The following is a 21,038-nucleotide window of genomic DNA, read 5'->3' on the forward strand; positions in this document are numbered from 1 at the left end:
AAGGTGATCCCATGGGTACCCACAGTTCACTGGCTGCTGCTGCATTTGTAACTCAGAGCAGCAGCTCCCATATCCTGTTTCCCCCTCCCCGTTTTTACACACAGAGTTAATAATTCTTGTTCTGTTTGTATGCCACAGTAATCCTCAAAGAATGAGGCACCATCTCCCTTGCACACGTTCTGGTTTAAATCACTGAACTGGATCAAAAATCAGGAGCTCCTGTCTTGCTTTTGCAGATGAGAATTCCAAGATTTTGCTCGGATTTACACCCATTCCATAGGGAGAGAGAAGATCACCAATACCCTTGCTGAGGTGGGTGCTGTCAACGCGCTCCCAGCCAGCCTTTGGATTCCAGACCAACACGTACCTCGGAACGTTCTTCAAACACTCGCTGTTGGGCTTTTCCATAGGGAAAATTAATTACTTCAGTGCCTCGCAGTAGCTTTGGGGGGGCTGATCAGTGCCGCGCCTCGCCCTCAGCACCCGAGTCCCACCCGGCTCTGCAGAGCCTGATCACCGTCAGTGCCCGGGGCCAGGCGGGTGCCCCCGGCCGCCCCCCGGCACCCCACCCGTGGGGCCGCTGCTACTGCCCGTGCTGCTCCTGCTGCGGGTTTTGGGTGGGTCTGGGTTCGGGGTGGGGACGAGCCCCCGGGAGGAATCTCCCGGGTGAGGCTGCGAGGAGCGGGCGGGGACGCGGGGGCTGCCGGCAGAGAGCGGAGCCCCCGCCCCGGTGGAGCGGAGCGGAGCGGTGGGATCGAGGAGAACGGAGCTGTGGGATCGAGGAGAACGGAGCTGTGGGATCGGTGGGAGCGGGAGTAGCCCCCGCCCCAGCGGAGCGGTGGGAGCAGCAGGAGCCCCCGCCCCGAAGGAGCGGAGCGGTGGGAGCGGTGGGAGCGGTGGGAGCGGCCGGAGCCCCCGCCCCGAAGGAGGCACAGCGGGCTGGGCTGCGGATGGAGGGGAGCCGGACCCCTCCCCGGTACGGATCCATGGAGTCCACCCGGTGGCCGCCCGCGGGGCCAGGTGAGCGCAGCGGGACCGGGACGGGCAGGGCACGGCCAGAGCCGAACTTCCCCCCACCCTGCACCGCCCCCGGTGGCTCCGGGACTATCCCGGCACCCGAGCCCTGGAGCTGGCGGGGAACTGGCGGCTTCACCCACCAAAAGAAGCCCCGCGGGTGCTCCCCGGAGCGCTCCCGGCATCTCGGGAGTGGGGCAGGAGGAGAGGGGTGGAGGGAAGGGAGGGAGGGATGGACTGGATGCATGGATGGATGGATGGATGGATGGGAGAGATGGACGGAAGCGGGAATCGAGGGAGGGAAGGGGTGGCTAGGGGAGAGAAAGAACGGAGAGAAGGGGCTGGGTGGAAGGAGGGGTGGCTGCAGGGCACGCACCGGGGCAGGAGGAGGGTCGCATCCCGCTATCCCGCTGCTGCTGCCCGGGCGGACATGGAGCCGCTGTGCTGGGAATGGCTGTGACCGGGAGACTGGGGTGCTCTCTCTGTCCTTCACCGCCTTTCCACCTCTCTGACCGGTTCCTCCAGTACGACACGGGGTGAGAAGAGGGTGGGATGCCAACCAAGGGGATTGCCCTGTGCGGAGCCCCCGACCTTGCGGTGGAAGGAAGGGTCGAAGTGCTGAGCTGTGAGGAGGAGATGCGCCTGCAATCCCTCTGCTGTGACGTCTCTGCGACCTCTCCCCTTCCCTATTCCTTTCTGCTGCTCCTTAGCCCCTTGTACCCAAAGGGTCAGGGACAGGCAGTTGGAAAGGCAGAGGAGGAGGGATGGAGCAAACTCCTACTTGGTACTGCTTGACAGGGGTGTGTGTGGTGCCTGTGAAACTGCTCAGCTCCTCGGTGGTCTGTTTGAAGTTTTAGTCCTTCCCCTTTGTGCCTTCCAGCACAGTATCCTCCCAAAACCTTCACAGTCTGGGAAGTGTCTGTTGCAAACAGAGATTCTTGGGGGGGGGGAGCACTTCCATCACCTGGATCCTCTGCTCTCAGCAGCTGGGTGCCATCGGGGTGGTCCAGGGACTGGTGGTGCTGCACTCAGGGTGCTGGGTATGGCTCGGGCCCCCACTCCTCCTCGGGTGTCTGTGAGCAGGGCTGTGATGGCTGCAGTCTTGGCTGGTTCAGTGCAGTTCTATGAACTCCCAGCTCCTTGGGACCCTTGTGATGGGTGAGAACATGGCAGTGTCTGCTTTTTGAATGTTGCCCTGCTGTTTGCTCCCAACCAGGAAACCTCAGGCCAAGCCTGTGAAGTCCTGAGCAGCCCCTTGCCCTGCCTGTGCTCGGGAGGTGACCCTGGGGAGGTACACACAGCAGTGGGCCAGGGCAGCACGTTTCTCCCTGGTTTCCTAGAGGGAATGCTGGCAGGGGAGCATGGTCTTGTCCTCAGGGACTGGTGTGCTTGGCTGTCCACTGGCAGACCTGGGGGCCCGTGTCCATCCTGGCAGGCAGGGTGGTGGTGGTGGGCAGAGCATCCCCTCTGAAAAGGCTGCCACTGGGTCACCATCACTCTCACTGTCAAGTTTGTGGAGTAAGGGCTGATTCTGAGAGGCTGAGTGGCCCCCCTGGCCGTGCTGCTTTCTGGAGCGGAGCAAATCACAGTGCTGAGTTACAGAGTTCTGGGGATGGAGCCCCCGTGAAGAGCTCTGACCCCTCCACAGGCCAATCGATCGTCCAGCTTTAATCATGAAGCAAATTGCTTGAAACTCAGCCCTGAGCTGGCTGTTGCTGTGACTCATCTCAGGCTTGCTGCTGCCTGTCTAAATGTTTTCACCACAGCCATATGGAGTGGAAGTCTCTGGCTATTACACTGCTCATTAATGGAGCCCCCCCGCCACCTCGGGCCGTGTGTGATGATCAGAGCATCATCTCCGAGTTTCAATCAAAGCTTTTTCCCCCTCCTTGCTTTGCCAGGTTGAAATGGTGCCAGCTGGGGAATCTTTCAGCAGTGTGGGGTTGATTTCTGTGTGTGGCTGTGAGACCAAAGGGAGCCCTGGGCAGCGTGGCCATACAGGGGGGTCATTCCCAAAGGGAGACTCGGGATGTGAGCTTGATCACAGCTTTAATAAGCATCCTGCCTTGGGCAGGAGAAACCTGGTGTAAGAAACCCCTTCTCAGCTTTGGCAAAACCATCTCCAGTGAGACTTTTCACCAGCTGTCTGGAATTTAATCCCACAGGAGCTCCCAGGGTCTGTACCTTTGCAGCTGCTGGATGTGTTGCTGCCATTGCACAGGCCTGTGAGGACACAGGGCCCTTTGTCAGAACAGCTCTGACCTTCCAGTCTGCAGTGCTGGGGTTCAGGAACTCAGCATCACCCCTTTTCCACCTGGAGAAAACATCTCCTGAGCCAGCAGGGAAGATTCATGCACATTCCAATCATGCCCGTCAAAAATCAGTTGTCATTACATGGAATCACAGAGGAAATTGGATTGGAAGAGACCTCTGGAGATACAGAATTCAACCTGTTGCTTAAAGCAGACTTGGTAGATCAGGTTGCTCATAGCCTTGTCCAGGAGTTGTCTTGGACCAGAGATGGAGATGCCACAACCTCTCTGATCCCTGTTCCAGTGCCTGAACAGTCCTCAACCTTCTACTCTCAGCCTCTCCCCCTCTGTTATGTGCTCCATCCCCTCTCCTCACTCAGATGTTCAGATCTTGGCATGATGACCTGTGGTCCTGTGCACATGGAAGGAATCTCCACCAACAAATTTATCTCCCCATCCTGTCAGCTGCCTGTCAGTCACCTGTATGGATTTACTGGTTTCTCCTGGTTGGTTTTGGTGGATGGTTATGATGCAAAGGTGTAGCTCTGTGTCCCCTTGTCCAGGTGCTCCCTGCAGGGTTTGTGGGCTTCATTTTGCAGGAACATTCTCCTGGCACTGCCCTCCTTCTGCTTCTGTCCTGGATTAAGCAGCTCCAGGCACACGACAGTAGTCCCAGGACTTCTCATCCAAGCAAGACTTACTGTTTTGGTGAGCAGTTCCCTGGAATGCCTGAGGGATGCAGAGTGCCAGGACCCAACCACAACACCTGAAGGCACAGCTGAGGGCTGAGAGCTTCCAGCTCGAGTCCTGCAGCCCCTGCTCTGCTGTGCTGAGCAGCCCTGCCCACTGCCCCCATTTCACAGGGCACTCCTGACCTGCCACAGGAGGCTGCTGGGAAGTGTCCAACAGAAAGGGGACTTTGGAGAGTCTGTGAGATCAGGGTGGTCCCAGCCACTGGTGGGAAACCCACCCAGAGCAGAGTCAGGAGCTTTCTTGCTGTTGTGGGCAGTACCTATGGACTGGAATTACATCCCAGCCTCCTGCTGTGGACAGGGGGAAGCAAACCAGCACTGCCACCTCTTGCCATTCCCGCCCTGTCACCTCCTCCATCCCAGCACTGCCACCTCCTGCCAGCCCAGCACTGCCACCTCCTCCATCCCAGCACTGCCACCTCCTCCATCCCAGCATTGCCACCTCCTGCCATCTCTGTCACCTCCTCCCTGTCCAGCACTGCTGCCTTCACTCATCCCAGTACTTCCACCTCTTCTTGTCCAGCACCTCCTTTGTACCCAGCACTGCCACCTCCCCCATCCCAGCACTGCCACCTCCTCCTATTCCAGCCCTGTCACCTCCTCCCTTCACATACACAGGTGAGGATTCACCTCTCCCGGTCTGGGATGGTTCTGCTAATGAGATTCTGGGATGAGAATGGAGAAGAAGAGGTGCTGACAGCTGTTTCAAACCCTCACTCATCCCCTGGGGAACAGCTGGCAGATAATCTCAGCCCAGTGATTCTGCCAGCAGTGATCAAAGATGTTCTGGGTTATTCACCCACCCAGGCAGGTCAGAAGTGACAGCCCCCCCTCCCCTAGAGCCACCCCCGTGCTCCTGGGGCTGGTTGGCTTTGTCCTTGGCTAATGGAGGCTGCAGTGAGCTCATATCTGTGTTTACTGGCACATCTGTGCAACCAGCAGCCTCGTCATCTCAGCCTGCTCGCAGAAGTGACACAGAGAAAGGCAGCTTTCCCGTGGCAGGTCTAGAGCTGGGCTGAAGGACAAGCCCAGGGAGTGGCTGCCTACAGGCACACGGCAGCTGTGCCATCTGCACCTTCACGTGTGTTCCCTGCCAGCGTCTCTCACCTGTTCCCAGCTGCTCAGCAGTGCAGCCAAATATCCCAGGGAGAGGAGCTCTGGGGTGGCAGAGCATCAGGATGCTTGGGATGAGGGACCTCTGCATCCTGGTCCCCTAGCAACCGCACTCTGGTCCCCTAGCAACCGCATCCTGATCCTGCAGCAACCACAGGCGGGTCCCTTAGCAACCCACATCAGGCCCGTGGAAACGAGGCAAAGGGAGGGGGTTTGTGCTCATTTGTAGCAGAGCCTTTGAGCAAGAGCTGATGGAGAGCAGGGCAGCCAATCCCACACTCTGTCCAGCCCAGGGATTCGTCCCTTTGTCCTGAGTAAGTGCTGGCTCCTGAGAGCATCCTGATGGTTTAGAACAGGGAGGGATGGAGGATTCCCACACTGGCATAAGCTGAACGTGACCTTTGTGTCTAGGGGAAGAGGGACATAATCTCCAAAAAATCCTCGCAAGTTTCTAAGCCAGAAACAGGAGAAAATTATTCTCCAAACCAGTCACACTGACCCAAACCAGTCATATTTCCCAGATAAACCTTCCCTGCTGGCAGCCTTGGAAATATGCCTGGCTTTGGGAGTGATTTCCCAAGTAGTTTTACTTGATGGGTAGAGAACCAGCGACTCAGGTGTTTGCTCTTGTGCCTTAGTGCTGGTTTCTGGCTACCCTATAACCCTTAGCACTGGCCTGGGTCCTGTTTGGAATGCCCAGGCCACACACTGTGAAAACTCCAGTTCCCAAACATCACCTGCCTGTAAAATCCTGTTCCCAGAGCTGGTGCTTCGTGGCTGTGCTTTCCCCCTCCCCTGCATGGGGAAAGTCCCAGGGCAGCAGGAAGGCAAAATGTGCCCTGTGAAGATTCAAAGACGGGCTCACGTGTTATTTTGGATGTTTTCTCACAGCCTGGCTTGGCTGTAGCACATCCCAGGAGAGCAGGATTAATCTGCGTGTGACGAGTGTGCTGCTGCCTGTCACTGATAACAAACTCTGAGAGCCAGACCAGGCTGGGAGGTGGCAGCTGGCCTGGGAGATATTCCCATAAAATGGTCTGGGAGTCCCTGTGGGATGCACAGGCACTGTGTGAATCCACACAGCACCCGTGTGTGCACAGGGCACAGCCTTGTGCAAACAGTGGGATATCAGGGTGTAAGTCATCAGCAGGGAGAGGCAGAGCTGGTGGTCAGAGCCATGAGTAGGGGTTGCTGGGCTTTCATCCTGACCACCCTTCTAAAATACAAGTTACAGCCCCTTTTTTTCTGCATTTTGCTGTGAATTCTTGCCTCTTGCCCTCAGCAAGGGACAGCCCCTTTCCCTTGCCTCAGTTTCCCCAGGTGGGTTACAGAGGTGATGGATCAGCACTCCAGAGGTTGAGGAAGCTGAACTGGCCTTCTGGGTACCATGAGGGCTCTTCTCCTGGTGAACTGGGAAGCGTGGGGGGACTTCAACCAACCTGTGATGGAAGGGGAGCAGCTGAAGGACTTTCATGTCCATGATTCCTTAGCTCTGTGCTATGTGAGTCCAGAATTTGTTCCTGGCGTGTGCTGGAGAAGGGTGCACACACACAGGCTCGTGTCTGTGTGCTGAGGTGGCTGAAGCTCACGTGGTTCTGGAAAAAGCGGCATTCCTGTCCTTCCATCCAGCGGTTTTTTGCTCCCTTGGCCTCCTGCTGTCCAGAGAGGGGGAGACTCTGGAAATCTGGGGCTTTCTCAGCAGCACAGAGCCCGGCACAGCCCTGGTGTGGGCAGGGCGTGCAAGGCCAGCACGGAGCAGCTGAGGTGACACTGATTTGTGAAGCTCCAAGAGCCCGTGTTGGCCTCAGCACCCACCTGACATCTCCTGCTGACTGACACGGCTCCTGTTTCACTGGCAGAGGATGAGATCGTTTCCATGGCTGACTCCACCACCACCATCGATGACATCGAGGGAGAGCTCTTCAAAATCGAGAGGATCAGGGAGATCCTGGTGAGGAGGGAGTCAGAGCTGCGCTACATGTGAGTACCTGCCCTGCCCTGCCCTGTGCCCCATTCCCAGGGGCCTCCCAGCACCTTCTCCTGCCCACTCAGAGCTGAGGCTGCTTTCCACCTTGTTTTCCACCGGGAAGTGCAGCCTCTCCCACTGCTCTGGCCTTGCCCTCAGAAGGGGCTTTAATGGCTTATGAAGCTGCCACTGATGCTGTGAAGGTCTGAGCCGGCCAAATTCTGTGCAAACAGAGTTTATCACGTGGGTTTACCTACACAGATGTTTCCATACTCAGCCAGCAGCACCCCGTGGTGCCAGTGGGTCCATATTATTCCTCAGTGTGAGACTCTGAGGCTGGGATTGGGAAGGGACCCGAGGCTGGTGCTTTGTTGCTGCTCTCTGGAGATGTGGCTTTGCCCCAGCATGAAGATCTGCAGCTGCTCAACAGCCACATTGACACAGTTTGTTCTCCCAGACTGAAGTACTGCACGTCCTCCCAACTTCCCCTTTCCACCTCCATCCCCTGGCCCCTGGATTCACCAGGACACGGCAGGATGGGACCAGCATCAGTGCCTGGTGCCACCCTGCATCCTGCGTCTCCACTCCCAGCACAGCCTTTGCAGCCCAGTGAGGAGGGGAGGATTTTTTCTCTGTGATTCACTTCAATAATCAAAGCAGTTTTTGGGTAAAAATCTCCAGGCCTTTCAGATTTGAGGCAATCAAGTAGCCACTGTGTTGCAGAAGCACTAAACCAGCTGCAACATAAAGATGCAGGAGGGATAAAGAACATTTTTTCCTGAATATAACAGGGGATTTTATGGTTTGGGAGGAAAAGGACTGAACAAAACCATCAAGTTTGGGTTGATTAAGCTTTTTAATACCACTGAATTGCTGTAGTCAGCCCAGTCATCAAATCCCATGCTACCAGGTCAATAGAAACCTGGAATTTTTCTGCTGGTTATGGCAAAGATCATATTTCCTGGGCTATAGCACTTGATATACTGGTTTTTTTTGATGTGTCTGGTTTCTCAGTGGTACCTGCACTGCAGGGATCACCAAAGCCTGGAAATCCCTGTGTAAATCCAGTGTGTGGGGAAGCTGTGAGCTGGACTGTGGCTGATTTGGAACAGTGGCCTCTTTGAGGCACAGTTCCCCCTGAACACATCGTTGAAAGGGATTTTTGGAGTTCATAAAAAGTGCAGTTTTTCAATGCTTTCCATGGCAACCGGTACCTGCTTCTCTCCAGTGCTGTCAAAGCTCACGGATCTCGTTCCTTCTTATCCCTTTGTTTGTTTTGTTCTTTGCCTTGCCCTTGGAAAACAAAGGGAGATCACCCGCAGAAACCCCATGCTAGGGCGGGCACGGCTGAAAAAGGGATCCCTTGGGAGTTGGGAAGTGCCAGGATTGCGTGTCTGGGTGTTTTGGGGGTGCTGTGGGGTGCAGGGGCGAGGAGGAGCGTGTGGATCTGTGGGGCAGGGAAGGCTGAGGGCTGGAGAAGAGAGATCCCAAACCTCTGGGTTCTGCAGGACAAGGTTTAAAAGGATGAGGAACTGGGGCTGCAATTTTTAAATTTTTTTCTTCCCCTGTGGGGAAAAAAGTGTGATATTCAGGCTGGTTGGACTGTAGGGCTTGGGGAAGAGGACATTTCCCAGGGTGTGCTCCCAAACAGGTCAGTCCAGTGCAATCAATGTTTTCTCCTTGTTGGAAATGTCAAACTGAAATGTTCCAACATTTCTAAGGTGTCTGTGCTTTGGAAAAACAAGGAAGCTCCCAACATTTCTCCTTTTATAGGGAAAAAGGAAAGGTCTAAATTGCCTGTGGGAGATTCAGCTCTGCACTTGCCCTCCTCAGTGCTCTGACCTGCTCCTTGGGGCCAGGCAGGGGCACCCTGGCTCTGGCTGGTGCTGAAAACTACTGGTAGAAGCAATCCCAGCTCCAGCAGCAGCTTTCTGGGTGCTTCTCCTTGCAATCCCTCCCAAGCTTTACTGAAATCAGAATTTTTGTTATCACCAATTAATTTTTCTCACTATCAGTTTTCCAGGAATTAATTTCCAATTAAAATTTAATAATATTTCAGCCCTCATTTGACTGCGTATTTTCATTTTAATTTTTCATTTCAATAAGCATATCACCAGCAATCAGCCTGTTGTCCCTGTGCTCTGTGCAGAGCTGGTGCTCTTTGTACAAGTTCAGGGCTCAGCCACCACAGGACCCAAGAAGAGGACAAGCAGCCCTCCCTGCTCTCCACGTGCAGCTCCCAAGCACTGGCACTGCTGGACCTGTTCAGTGTGGAATGCAGGCAAGGGAAAACTCTGTCAGCTGGAGCAAAAGTCTGACAGAGCCAAGAAGGGAGCCTTCTCCTCCACCTGAGCTGGTCCTCTTCCCACAGCAACATCTCACAGGGTTCCTCTTTGGGAGGTTGTTTATTTTCCCTTCCTTTGTTAACATTCCTGGGGTCCTCGGCTCAGCTGGCAAAGCTGCATCTTCAGGCAGCTGCAGTAAACATGACTCATCCCAGAGGGGTGGACGGTGTGACTCAGTGCAAGGACCAGCAGGACTTTTGGGGGTGCAGACAAGGCTTTTAGGAGCTCCCACTTCCAAAGGAACCAGGGGCACAGCTGTGCAGGGTGGCATCAGGTGACAAGTCAGTCATGGGTTCTCTGCAGGCACAACTCTTGCTCTGGGGAACAGCTCAGGAAGGACATGGAGCTGCTGGAGAGAGTCCAGGGGAGGCACCAGGACGATCAGAGGATGGAGCAGCTCTGCTGGGAGGAAAGGGGAGAGAGTTGGGATTGTTCAGCCTGGAGAGGAGAAGCTTTGAGGTGACCTCACTGTGGCCTTGCAGTGCCTGAAGGAGCTACAAGAAAAATGGAGAGAGACTGTTTCCAAGAGCCTGGAATGACAGGACAAGAGGAATGACACTCCTAGAGGGCAGGGTTAGATGGGATGTTAGGAAGGAATTCCTGCCTGTGAGGGTGGTGAGGCCCTGGCACAGGTTGCCCGGATGAGCTCGGCTTTACCAAGGGCACAGGCAAGAGAGTTTTAAAAATAAATCAGTTTGTTCCTCTGCCAGCCCCAGTAAGCCCCAAGCAGCACTTGAGCTGGTCCCCATGGAAGAGGCTGAGTGTCTGTGGTGCTCCTGAGACATCCAAACTGCCTCAGCTCAGACAGGGCCACATGTTCCTGGTTGGCTCCAGCAGCTGATGTCTGAGCTGGGCCCACCCTGATCAGCACTTTGCTGCTGTCGTGGGATTTGAGCCAGAGATGTTTCCACTACCTTTGGCTTCAGCAGACCCCTTTTCTCCTGCTTCTCTCTCCTTGTTTCTCAGCAGACACCTGCAAAGTTTGCACATTTCCCCCCCTCTGTTGTATTTCTAACTTCTTTTAATTCTACAGGAGGGCAGGACAAAAAGGTCAGATCCTCTTATACGGTATCCCTTTCTTTTTTTGGATTTTGCCTTTTGGGGATTATTTTTTTGGAAGAAGGAGAGACACAGCTGCTATCGCCTGGTGGGTGTGCCAGGTTTTAATGAGGCTTCCTTGTCATTAGGGCAGTGAAACTTATGCTTTGCCAACAACCAGCAACCCAACCCATGTGGCTCTGGGATGAAGTGGGCTCCCATTTCCAGTGGGAAGGCAGGTAAATTCATGTTCCCCACCACAGGCACTGAGTGCATTGCCTTCCAGCATTGGTTGGGTGTTGCTCTGGGGGTTTGAAACATTCCTCTCCCAGTCTTCTGCCCTGAGTGGTTTCACTTTGTGTCCCTGCAGGATGGATGACATTCAGCTGTGTAAAGAAATCAGCCGGCTGAAAAAGGAGCTTCAAAAACTCATAGCCCTGCCAGGTAAGGCTTTGTGGAGCCTCGGGGAACTGCACCCTGCTGCAGTCAGCAGAAAGGTTCCACGAAATACAAGAAGCTCCTTGGGAGCTCCCAGCCCAGGATGCTCCCAGAGGCACTGCTGCATCTCCCGAGATTCTCCTTGGGAGCACTTCCAGGGAGTCCCTGTCCAAGGCTTGGGATAAAGGGCAGAGAAAACTGAAAAGCAGAGAAATAGTAAGTCCTTTGAGGTACAGGAGAAGGGGAGCTGAGGGAGGTGGCAATGAATCCCAACACAGTGCACCAGGGAGGATCCCAAATGAGTCAAGAGGACTAGCAGGGACCATTGTCTGACCCCAATGGAGTGGATAAAGAAGGGGAGATGCCTTCAAAGGACTTAAGTGTGTGAAAAGGAAGGAATTCTTACTGTGGCCATGTCAGAACGTGTGTCAGTGGTGGGGGAGAGGGCAGCAGCTGTCAGGGAAGGGCTCTGCCATAAGGCTCTGCCTCCTCCTGGGACACCCTCACTCAGCCCTCAGCAAGGACCAGGAGCAGATGGGAGACATATCCCTGCTTATTTGTACCCTCCCAGGCACGAGGACTTGGACCTCAGCTACTCCCACCACAGGTGTCTCTCTGAAGATGCTGCACTCGCTGAGAGCAGTGAATGTGCAGCAGGGGGTGATGCCTGGGGGCAGGCAAGGGGCCAGCTGTGCACATCTGTTTCCCCAAGCGCCACCTCAGCTCATCAGCACCCGAGGTCACCTCAAAGCCAAGAGTGGCAGCAAATACTGAAGCCACAGTGGGGCTGTGCTGTGTGTGCTTGTGAACCTTCAGCACGCAGCTAGAGCCCAAATGCTGCTTATTATGCAGGTTCTGATTAGTTTAATACAACCTGCCTGCATCCAGAGGGAGGTTCAGACAGGAGGGGGAGCATCCTGCCATAAAAATGGGAGCTGCTTGCAAAGCAGACCCAAATCTCATGTGGGCTTTTAATTCAAACCCCTAAACTAAGACTTTACCTAAACCATGGCTCAGGACCAGAGATAAATTGGCCTTTTCTGATGCTGGAGCAATGTGTCTGGCTCTCCTTCATCTGCTTTGGTCTTTCATTTCTTGTCTTTTGAGTACTCCCAGATTCAGCTGAAAGCAGAAATTCTGCTTGCATCAGGGATGCTCTTTTTGTCTTCTTTCTGACTTGACTCAGATCAGACTGTGCTGGAAAAATCCTGCACATCACTGTTGTGGAGAGAGTGTCACGGCAGTCCTCGGTTCGGGTAGAGATGTGAACACGTCAGTGCTTACTCAGAGCTCAGCCAGACCTGGGGCTTGAAATCTCACCAGGCCAAGGTGCCTTCAATAACTCAGAGTGTCATGGTCATGGTGGGCTCTGACATCAGCAAGTCTGGAGAAAAGGTGCAGTGTTTGCGCAGTGGGACGTTGACTCTGACGTGCCCCCACCTCGGGAATGCAGATCGTGGATTAACTCCAAATGCTCTGCACTGCCTGACGCTTCCCATTTGTCTGGCATCCACTTGGAAGTGTTCCCGTTCCCACCAGGCAGGTGGGAGCTGCACAGAGATAGTGCCCAGGGCCAGGTGACTGTGCATTAACTCTTCCTGGTGGAAGACCAGCTGTTGTGGCTCAGCCCCCAGCCCAGAGCAGCTTTCTCTGCCAGGAAGCTCATTCCTTGCACACAAGCACAGTGGCAGGAAAACCCTTTGTGTGCTGGGGATGTTTCTTAACAGGATGATTCTCTGTGGTCCCTCCTTCCTAGAGCCCTGCAGCAGCACCTGCCCTGATCTACAGCTGACTTCAAACCACTGATCAATACTCAGCTTAGGTCACTGCTGAGACCCAGCCAGCAGGGCTCACTCCATACTGTGAATTTCTCTGTATTTTTATTTAGCTGAAGGAAGGCTGGGGATTGATCCATTCTGGGCTGGGCTGCAGAATTCAGACTTGGTATTAAACAGGTGCAGCACAAACAGTGAGAGTTCCCAGCTAGGGGTCTCTCCACTCCTTATCCCTATGGCTCCCATCCTCACACATCCCACTGACCCCTGTGTACCAACAGGGAGCTAAACTTGTTCATTCGATCCATCTCTCCTACAGCAAGTGAAAAAGTAAGGCTAGGCCTGTGTCAGGAGTGATTCTGGTCGCTGGGGGTGCTTACAGCAATTGCAGTTTCTGATGAGTCAGAAACGACGTGCTGAGTTTTAAAATGCAGCTATAAAATAAATAAGGGGTTGGACTGGATGAGGTCCCTTCCAACCCTAACTATTCTGTGATTCTGTAAATTTATGTAGGACAGGACTTCACAGTGATGTGAGAGTTTTCCAGGCCTTCACTAACTCTCTGCCCAAAGATCTGTGGCACAAGCAGGTCCCACCCAAGGTGAGTCTGTCAGGGGGTTCAGGTGACAACCAAAACTGATGGATTCAAAATAGCCTGGCAGAAATTTGGGGCCATCCTTGTTGCTGGGGTGGGAACGGCACTGACAGCGTTTTGGAAGGTCAGATGTAGAGGGTGAGATCACCAGGAGCATGTTCAGCAAGGGAATGAGGCCACAAACCCAGTGGATTGTTTTCCACATCTCTGTGTGTGACATAAACGGAGGTGTGAGATGTTCCCAGGGCATCTGCCCGTTGCTGATAATTCCCTGCACACCTCAACCCCTGGCTGGTTTCTCAGCCACACAGAGGACCTGACTCTGAGATCTCTGGACCTCTACCCAGCTCAGGGCCAAGCTGGGGCTGGTTGGATGTGCTGGATTGGGAAATGAGGGTTAAACACCCCCCGAGGGGCCCTTTCTCTGCTCTGCAGAGCTCACAGATGCATCTTGCAGTGCTCAGCCCCATGAACATTTTGGGGAGAAGCTAAAACTTCAAAGTTTGATGACAGCAGACGTCTCTCCTTCCAGCCAGAGTGGTTTGGGATGAGGTTGTTGCTTATTTAGCAGCCTGTGCCTGGATCCAGCTGCTTCCTTTGGCTTGACTTTTGTCCCCACTGTCATATCTGTTCCCAAGTTGGTAGGGGTGGGATGGGCCCTGCTGGTGTGTTAAATGTGTTCTCTGTGCTGCAGAGAACGAGAAGTCCAACGAGGAGAAGCAGAGGGAAGAAGACCTGGTTCAACAGATACACAAGCTGGTGGAAACACGGGATTTCCTGGTGGATGACGTGGAATTTGAGAGGCTCAGGTAGCTCAACTTATTCCTTGCACTGGGGACAGTGCAGTCTGTCCTCTGATCTGCATCCTGCCTTCCCAGGTGCTCCTGTTCCTTTCCTGGATGGTAACCAAGTTCTTTGTCACAGGGAAAGGGAAGAAGACAAGGAAATGGCAGAGTTCCTGCAAAGTAAGCTCTCCAAAAGCTACCTCCAGAAAGCAAGTAGGTGGTTCATGAGTTTCATTCCTTGAATGAAGGTTCACCCTGGCAGTTCTTCCCCTTTCCTAAGCACCCTGTCCCTAAGATTTCATTGCTCTGCTTGGGTCTGCCTTACCTGGAGACCATCTGCTGCTGGAGGAGGGTGTGGGGAAGTGGCAGCTGGGCGATGCTGGTGCTCGAGATCACGTCATGGAAACATCCCAAAGTGGTACAGATGTTGTGCTTCCACTTCCCTCCTGGTATTTCCCAGCCACCATGTCCTGTGAGAATGGTGATAGGTAGGTGTCCTTTCATAGCTGATGGGCTTCACCTGACCCTTTCCAGCCAGCTCATTACATCCCATCCCACCATTACCTAAGGTCACACCCTGGATGGACACCACAGCCTCTGACGGCAGGCCACCCTCTTCCCTGTGCCTCCATCACCTTCCCAGTGCAGTGGGAGGCATTTCCAGCCCAGGACCCCTGTGGACACCCAGGAAGCACACATGGCAACGTGCCTCCTGGGTGCAGGAGCTCGTGCCCAGCTGTGGCTCTGAGGATGGTCAGCAAGTGAGCCCCAGGAGGAGCTCTAAGAATCAGCCATGGGCCTGTGCCCTGGTCACCAGGCAGACCCCAATTCCTCTCTCCACAGCTCCTGTCAAAGAGAAGAAGATGACTTCCAGGGGACAGCAAACCTCGGCACCGTACATGACCAAGACCGGCCTCACCCTGCTCAAGGAGTGCTGTGGCTTCACCTGCTCCATCATGTAGCCAGTCCCAGCTCCTGGGCACGGGAATGACCATGGCAAGTGTGCACATCCTGGGAGGCTGGGCTAGGCAAGAGGGGCTTCCTTGTGATGGGCCTTCCTGGCTCGACTGAGTGGTGATGTGCCAGTGTTTTGGAAACAGGGGTCACCCAAGGCCAGGCTGTGTCTGTGACACAGGACTATCCTCTGGCTGGGAGGGGTAACCAGGCAGCTCCTGTCCATTTGCCGGAGGTTGAGGACATAACTCATTCTGAATGTGGTAGCAGACCCATGGAGAGGTGCTTCTTGCCAGTGCAGCCTGGCATGGACTTCCCAGCTCATCCCAGGAGGAGGCTGAAGTGGCCAGGTTGGATCCCCAGTGGGCCAGCTCTGCCTGGCTCAAGCTGCTTCCCCTGCCCTGCTGCCCATGTGTGACTCTGCTGCGCAGCACATGCTGCCAAAATTGGTGTGTGGGGGGGGTGCAGACAGGTCAAATGAGGCCTGAACAGCTTGGTGGGGAGCGAAGGCAACCCGGTGAGCTGAGCTCACTCCTGCCAGAGTGTGCTGAGGACCAAGTCACTGCTGAGGTGAAGTTCTGCCTGTAAGGATGTGCTTTACTGCAGCTGAAGTGAAATCCTGTGCTCCAGCACCACAAATCCGAGTGCAGACCTTACAGCTCAGCACAGGGCAGCTGGCAAGGAGGTGAAACCATCCACCCACTGAGCTCCCACCTTCCTCCACGCCTGGGCTACACCCAGAGGGCCTGAGCTGAGCACTAGCACCTGACTGACCCCACGGGTGACTGTGTGAGAGGAAGATGATGGTAATGGAGGTCCAGTGGGTTGTAGCCTCCTGTGGGAGGATACATCTCATCCTCAGTATCACTGGAAACTTCCCCTGTGGCCAGTGGCCTGAGAGCCAACAGTTCTGCTCAGTGGCATTAGGTGCTCTACAAGGCAGGGTTGGCTCTCTGGCTTTTGGAGAAGGCAGGCACTAAGGAGATCCCTTGGTTGCAACTGATGGTTTCCCATCTCTTGCCTCTCCTCCGCAGGTCTCCAGCCAGAGTGCACAATCTGCTCTCCTCCGAGAGATTCCACCTCCCGTCATTGTCCATGCTTCCCACTGCGGCACCACCATCAGAGGGGCTTCCCGAGCGGGCTGGTGCAAGTTTGAGCGACCACATCAGTGGTACCACGTCCTCCATGGCATCAACAAACTCCGCATCCCACCTGAGCTCAGCTTGGAAGGCGTGTGCTGCAGCAGAGTCCGTGGCCAAGGGACCGGCTCAGTCCTTCACCAGCACACGGGGTTAAAAATAGCACATGTTTGGAGAACATTGTGCTCCACCATCCGAGACGTGCCGTGCCCACAGACGATTGTCTCATCCTTAGCCTTGTACAACCCTGTGAGTGTCTCTGGGATGATTCCTGAGGACTCCTGGTGGGGAATCTCTGCTTTGGGTTTCACTGCGTTTGCCTCGGTTGCGTTGCAAGGTGCTCTGTGGCTCTGGGTAGAGCCAAGCAAAGGTGCAGGGCAGATCCTGGAGCCTGCTGAGTGAAGGGATGATCCCTGTGGAGTTACCACCAGAGTGCAGACTGGGTGTGTGAAACTGTGGGCAGATGAGTTGCTTTTCCCACCTCACCACGACTGGATTCAGTGCTCAGCTCCAAGAAAAAGGAAGGAGGTGGAACAATAGGAGCAAAATTCAGAACAGGGCAACATGCAGAAGGAAAGGAAAACCCAGCAGGACACTGGAGAGATGGCAGGGGAAGGTGGAGACAGCAGATGAGAGGCTCTCAGTGCCAAGAGGGCGTTCAGTCCTGCCCTCCAGTGCCCCAGCCAGCAACTCTGGGCTTGGCACCATGAGCTGGACACAGTCCTGTGCAAAAGACTCAGGGCACCCTGATGTCACCCAGTGCCCCTGTTGTCCCTTCTGAGCATCCACCTGTGTTGAGGTGGCACAGCCAGAGCTGCTGATGCCCATGGCAGTAGGACAGGAGCTTTCCTTCTCCCTGGGTGTGAAGGCCTCTCACCCCTCCCACCCTGCCTGCCCTTCTGCCCTGTAGCTGCTGAGGCTTCCCTGGGTGTCCTGGGGTGCTCTCCCCTTTTAGGGGGGCTGTCCAGGAGCTCTTGCTGGCTTGTCCTCCAGCCAAAATGCTGATTCCCCCAGCTCAGCCCTGATGCAGTTTGCTGCAGGGTCCTGAGGTGGGGTTCCTGCCTGGGTCACTGCTCACCCTGCCAGGGAGTTCACACAACCCCTGTGGCTTTTGCCATTGCACCTGATAGCACATTCACCCTTACAAAGCACAATGCAGGTGGGATCCTTCCTGGGGCAGTGCCATAAGCAGGTCCAAGTTGCTCATTGAATCACAGAATGGTTTGGGTTGGAAGAAACCTTAAACATCATCTTGTTCCACCCCCTGCCATGGGCAGGGACACCTTCCACTGGCCCAGGTGGCTCCAGCCTGGCCTTGGACACTTGCAGGGATCCAGGGACAGCCACAGCTTCTCTGGGCAACCTGTGCCAGGGCCTGCCCACCCTCACAGGGAGGAATTTCTTCCTAACATCTCATCTAACCCTGCCCTCTGTCAGTTTGAAGCCATTCCCCCTTGTCCTGTCACTCCATTCTCTCATAAACAGTGTCTCTCCATCTTTCTTTTAGCTCCTTCAAGTCCTGGAAGGCCACAATTAGGTCACTTCTAACCTTCTCTTTTTCAGTCTGAACAATCCCAATTCTCTCATGTATCAGCACTGCCAGAGAACCCAGTGCATGAAACCTGTTCCCTAACCTTTGCAAGGGGGTTTCCACTCCCTTGTCCTTCCTGGGCAGCCTCCTCCATCCCAAGATATGGGTCCTACCAGCAGCCAGAGGTCCACAAACTAAACCAGTCCCTCTGCCCGCTCACAGACCAGGGTGCAAGGCCCAGGTGGGCCAACATGACACCTGCAAACTTGACTCCAGCAAACTTGACCTTGCTTTGGCTCGTGTCACCACTGAGTTTACTTCAGCACTGTTTGAAGCTTGCCTACTTTGTGCTGCTTATTGTTAATGCCCTGCAACCCCCTGCAACCATCACCTGCCACTTTCTGGTGCTCCCCTTGCTTGGGGGAGGCTTCAGTGTGGACTGGTGGGAGCACCTGTAGATCACAGGGGCGAATGAAGCCCCAGAGAGCTCTCCTCTGCTCTGCCCTCCCTGTGCAGTGGAGTGAGGTGCAGTTCACAGTTGGGGCTGTTGTCCAAGCTGTCCATCACCTGTATCATCCAATCCAGGAGCTGATGGGACAGACAGGGCCACTCACTCCCTGCTCTTCCAGAAACTGTCCAGTGGGTGCTTTGCTTGGTCACTCTGCAGTCACAATATGTGTGTTTGCTTTGATCCACACAGACCAAAGGCTCAAGAAGGCTCCTCTCACTGTCCTTGCCTTCCCAGGGCTGGATGAGTAACTGGGCCAGTGTATTTGGTTGGGCTGAGAGGGAGCCACAGGCAAGGAAGAGCCCTGGATTCAGAACTTGCTCCCCTAGTTCGTCCTTACCTGCACCCCACCAGGCCCCCAGAGCCAGACTTTGGCTGTGGAGCAGTGCTGGGCAGGCAGGGAAGATGGGAAAGGTCCTGGCCTGTTCTGCTCGTTGTTTATGGGCTGTGTTTGAGTGGCTGCTGATGGAGGAGGGGCCAGGCTGATGGCCTGGGCATGCTGTCCTATGTGACAAGTCATGACAGAGGTGCCCAGCACACGGGAGTGACGCTGTTTTCATGTGCATTGACCTCAACCCAAACCAATAAATGTCTGTTGGAAGCTTGGTTCGTAGGTATTTCCCCACCTGGCACCTTTTTTTTGGGAGATGGCTCAGGCTGTGTCACAGCAGGGTGAAACAGAAACCACATCCTAAAAAGTCAGACTGGACTTTGGACTTCCCTGGCTTTGCAGGAGAACAGAGCAGCTCCTGAACCCAACCTTTCCATTTCTGGCCCTTAACATTTCACTGTTTCTCAGGCTGAAAAACCTTCGGAAAGGCAAGAAACTGCCTCCCTGGGTTAATATCTTTTACTGCTCGGGGTCCTGAGGAGTTATCAGTATCCTTCAGGATGCATTTGTTCACTGGTAACAGCCTTCTGTCCTCACCAAGCCTCAATGGCACCGTTTACAGGGGGCTTGGGGAACACCAAGTGCCTTCCCTGTGTGGCACCTGGCACTTGGCAGGAGGTCTGGGTGCACCACACCCTCCCTTGGAGCCCAGCTTTCCCCCTCCTGTATCCCACCCCCTAGTTCTTCCAGGAGGAGGAGCTGGACTTGCAAACTGCAGGGTCTCGTGGTCTTTGGTGTTTCCTGGCCTTGGGAAGGGTGATTGAAGAATATGAGAGAAGCACCTCATGGTGGACCTGCAGGAGAGCACGGGGAGGTGGGAGATGGGCTGAGTAGGAGCAGAGAGGCGGGACAGAGTCTGGGCTGTGCTGGGTGTCATCAGCTGTGTAGGACTTGAGAAGCTTCCAGTCACTCCTGGGTGTGACCTGCTTCTGTGCCAGGAACTGAGAAAGGGGACCAGGAGGCTCTTGGCATCCTCTCTTGGATCAGGTGGTGCAAACTGGATGTGCACAAACAGTGCTCTGATTTGGGTTTAACGACCCCCAGGGGTGCGCAGCCTGCCAGGTGCTAATCCTGGGGTTAACAGGCCAGCAGTGTCTCCTGAGGGCACCCCTGGGGCTGTCAGGTCAGTGCTGGCACTAGGCTGTCCCCGTGGCACAGTGCCTGGGAGGGGAGGGAGCAGCTCTCCAGGTGAGAGCATCCCAAGGCATCTGCAGCTGACAGTGCCTTTCTGTGCAGTCATGCTCAGTGCCAGAGCGTGTCCCTGTCACTCAGACTGCACAGGGGCCTCTCTGCATCTGGTGGCTCTGGGAAATGCCCCCACTGGTGCCAGGGCAGAGCTGCCTTGCAGAGCAGAGTGCTGGCACTGCTCACCCACTCCCACACCGGTGGAATAACCAGCTGTTCCAGAGCAAATGTTGGCAGAGTCCAGACTAAACCAATAACAACATCTCAGTGTGTTGGGGATTTTCCATCAAAAAGAGGCAAAACACTGCAGATTTAGCCAATACTTTACTCATCTCCTCTCTGTGCCAAGAGAAAGAAAAAAACCCACCCAAACCCCGAAACCACCACGCAAACAAATCCAACCCCTGCGATTCCCCAAGCAGATGGCAGGCTGTTAACACAAACAGCTTATTTATCATCCTCAGAACTGAAACCCTGATACCTGATCAGGTAATTTTAGTCTTTACCTCCCTATCCCATGGCACCATGAGTCACACTGGTTTGGCTTTGCCCAGGACAGGGACAGAGCTGGAAGGAACTGCACTGTAGTGATGCCCAGCACACTGTGCTTGGGCAGTGGGTCCTGCCACCTCCTGTGCTGGGGCTGAGGGTCCTGAGCCAGCAGGATGGCTCCAGCAGGCAGGAGAAGGATGGCAGGTGGCCCAGGAAAGCCTGGCAACCCTGAGAGTCCCTTCTGTGGAGCAGGACCAGCACAGCTCCAGCTGGGCATCTTCTGGCATCTCACAAGTGGCAAGAGCAGAGCTTGTGTTTCTTATGGTCTAGGGATGCCTTGGCTGCTTTGCCTTAGCTGAGAGAGGGTTTCCCCCATGTCCAGAGAAAAGGCCCTTGACAAATTGATGCCAACAGCAGCCCTGCCACCCATCATCTGCGCTCAGTGGTGCCAGCGTTCTCGCTTGTGTGTCTCCACCCAGGTATTGCTTTAGGATCTTCCCGTTAGCAAGGGAATTAAATAAATTTAATCTTTGCATGTCAGTGGTTTCATGGTTGTTTGGGCTGTCCAGCTGTGTCGACTCACCCAGCCTTGGAGGTCTTTTTCAACCTAATTGTTTTTGTGATTCTGTTGTCCCCTGCTGAGGGTTCATCAGAGGAGCTCAGTCAGGCATCTGGATAAGAGACAAAATCACAGAATCACAGAATCAACAAGGTTGGAAAAGACCTCTGAGATCATCCAGTCCAACTCATGACCCAACCTAGCCC

The 21,038-nt window shown here is 54.7% G+C and overlaps 1 protein-coding gene across 2 annotated transcripts; it reads left to right on the top strand.

Annotated features, from left to right (window-relative positions):
• The first annotated feature begins 873 nt into the window (after window positions 1-873).
• LOC114064105 (uncharacterized protein C16orf45 homolog) lies at window positions 874-17,441 on the top strand. 2 transcript variants are annotated; one of them, XM_027896855.1, is made up of 7 exons: window positions 874-1,020; window positions 6,991-7,111; window positions 10,851-10,924; window positions 13,983-14,097; window positions 14,213-14,286; window positions 14,917-15,069; window positions 16,062-17,441. In XM_027896855.1, exons 1-6 carry the CDS (start codon window positions 951-953, stop codon window positions 15,033-15,035), a joined length of 573 nt encoding a protein of 190 aa, XP_027752656.1. In that variant the 5' UTR covers window positions 874-950; the 3' UTR covers window positions 15,036-15,069; window positions 16,062-17,441. The 2 variants fall into 2 exon arrangements, with proteins under 2 accessions (XP_027752656.1, XP_027752657.1); XM_027896856.1 differs by having other exon boundaries at window positions 14,213-14,253.
• The last annotated feature ends 3,597 nt before the right edge of the window (window positions 17,442-21,038 follow it).

Source organism: Empidonax traillii, unplaced genomic scaffold (genome assembly GCF_003031625.1).
Source record: "Empidonax traillii isolate 1590-97213 ecotype Southwest subspecies unplaced genomic scaffold, ASM303162v1 scaffold518:size600044, whole genome shotgun sequence".
NCBI lineage: Eukaryota > Metazoa > Chordata > Aves > Passeriformes > Tyrannidae > Empidonax > Empidonax traillii.

Coding starts and splice junctions, on each gene's coding strand:
- LOC114064105 (XM_027896855.1), top strand. CDS start 951: ATGGAGGGGAGCCGGACCCCTCCCCGGTACGGATCCATGGAGTCCACC. Junction 1,021..6,990: donor GTGGCCGCCCGCGGGGCCAG/GTGAGCGCAGCG, acceptor TTTCACTGGCAG/AGGATGAGATCGTTTCCATG. Junction 14,098..14,212: donor GTGGAATTTGAGAGGCTCAG/GTAGCTCAACTT, acceptor TCTTTGTCACAG/GGAAAGGGAAGAAGACAAGG.